Raw genomic sequence first — 1,620 nt, forward strand, 5'->3', positions numbered from 1 at the left:
AAAATCCCATGATAATGTCATATTTACTCCATAAATATGTAGTATTATTTTTTGTTAATAAGTAAATTAGTTGAAAACAGTAGAATATATGATCTATGGGAACAAAGAAGTGAGATAAGAAGTCCAAAGCAGAGATTGTACTATGAAAATCTAAAGTATCTTAGATCCATACAAAAAACATAACATAACAAAACAAACAAACAAACAAAAAACAAAAATGAAACTTTGTGACTACAAAATATTAGCTATGGCATTTCAACTTGTGAGTAATACCTGAGAAATTAGTCATCATATTTTCCTCTTTTCAGGGAGTCACCATGGAACCAGGAAATGATACACACATTTCAGAATTTCTTCTTCTGGGACTTTCAGAGAAACCAGAATTGCAGCCCCTCATATTTGGATTTTTCCTCTCCATGTACCTGATCACTGTGACTGGAAACTTTCTTATCATCCTGGCCACCATCTCAGACTCCCACCTGCACACCCCCATGTACTTCTTCCTCTCCAACTTGTCATTCATAGACATCTGTTTCACCTCCACCACCATCCCAAAGATATTGGTGAACATCCAGACACAAAGCAAGGTCATCACCTATGCAGGCTGCATCACGCAGGTGTTCTTTTACATAGTTTTTGTAGTGTTGGATAACTTCCTCCTGACTGTGATGGCCTATGACCGGTATGTGGCCATCTGTCACCCTCTGCACTACATGGTCATGATGAACCCCTGGCTCTGTGGAAAGCTGGTTCTGGCATCCTGGATCATGAGTGTCCTGTATTCCTTGTTACAAAGCTTAATGGCATTGCGGCTGTCCTTCTGTACACATGTGGAAATTCCCCACTTTTTCTGTGAACTTAATCAAATTATCCACTTTGCCTGCTCTGACACCTTTCTTAATTACATGGTGACCTATTTTGCAGCTGTGCTGCTGGGTGGTGGTCCTCTCACTGGGATCCTTTACTCTTACTCTAAGATAGTTTCCTCCATTCGTGCAATCTCGTCAGCTCAGGGGAAGTATAAAGCATTTTCTACCTGTGCCTCTCACCTCTCGGTTGTCTCCTTATTTTATTGCACAGTCTTTGGTGTGTACTTCAGTGGTAGTGCTACCCACAACCCACACTCAAGTGCAGTGGCCTCGGTGATGTACACTGTGGTCACCCCCATGCTGAACCCTTTCATCTACAGTCTGAGGAATAAAGATATAAAGAGGGCCTTGAAAATAATCTTTGGACAGAAATTATGAAAATCATTGAACTGGAGCTGTAACTATGCCCATGATTTCAGGGTTTAAAGTCTTGGAGCTAGCAATTGTGATTCTCTGATCAGATGAAAGTACATGTCTACACAACTTAAGTAACACTATATTTAACCTTCTACACTCTCTCATATCCAGCAAATTTTTCTTTAATATCTTTATAACTTCCCAATGTTATTCCTAGCCTTGTATCAGAAATACTTTAAATGTATTATCTCAGAATGACATGCAACTCTTTAAAAAATATTTATTATTTATTAAAGAATTATTTTATTATTATTATTATTATTTTATTTGATCAGAGAGAGAGAGAGAGTAAGAGAGAGATGGAAATAAAGCAAGCATTCTGCCAGTTCTGGGA

At 38.4% G+C, this 1,620-nt stretch overlaps 1 protein-coding gene across 1 annotated transcript; it reads left to right on the forward strand.

Moving 5' to 3' along the window:
• The first annotated feature begins 317 nt into the window (after window positions 1-317).
• On the forward strand, window positions 318-1,247 carry LOC106735111 (olfactory receptor 7A10). Its single transcript, XM_014588722.1, has one exon. The coding sequence runs from the start codon at window positions 318-320 to the stop codon at window positions 1,245-1,247; it is 930 nt and encodes a 309-aa protein (XP_014444208.1).
• Window positions 1,248-1,620: the final 373 nt, after the last annotated feature.

Source organism: Tupaia chinensis, unplaced genomic scaffold, assembly GCF_000334495.1.
Source record: "Tupaia chinensis unplaced genomic scaffold, TupChi_1.0 Scaffold000300_1, whole genome shotgun sequence".
In the NCBI taxonomy this organism is placed as follows: domain Eukaryota; kingdom Metazoa; phylum Chordata; class Mammalia; order Scandentia; family Tupaiidae; genus Tupaia; species Tupaia belangeri.

Excerpts from the sequence above, each read along its gene's own strand:
- LOC106735111 (XM_014588722.1), top strand. The coding sequence starts at position 318 with ATGGAACCAGGAAATGATACACACATTTCAGAATTTCTTCTTCTGGGA.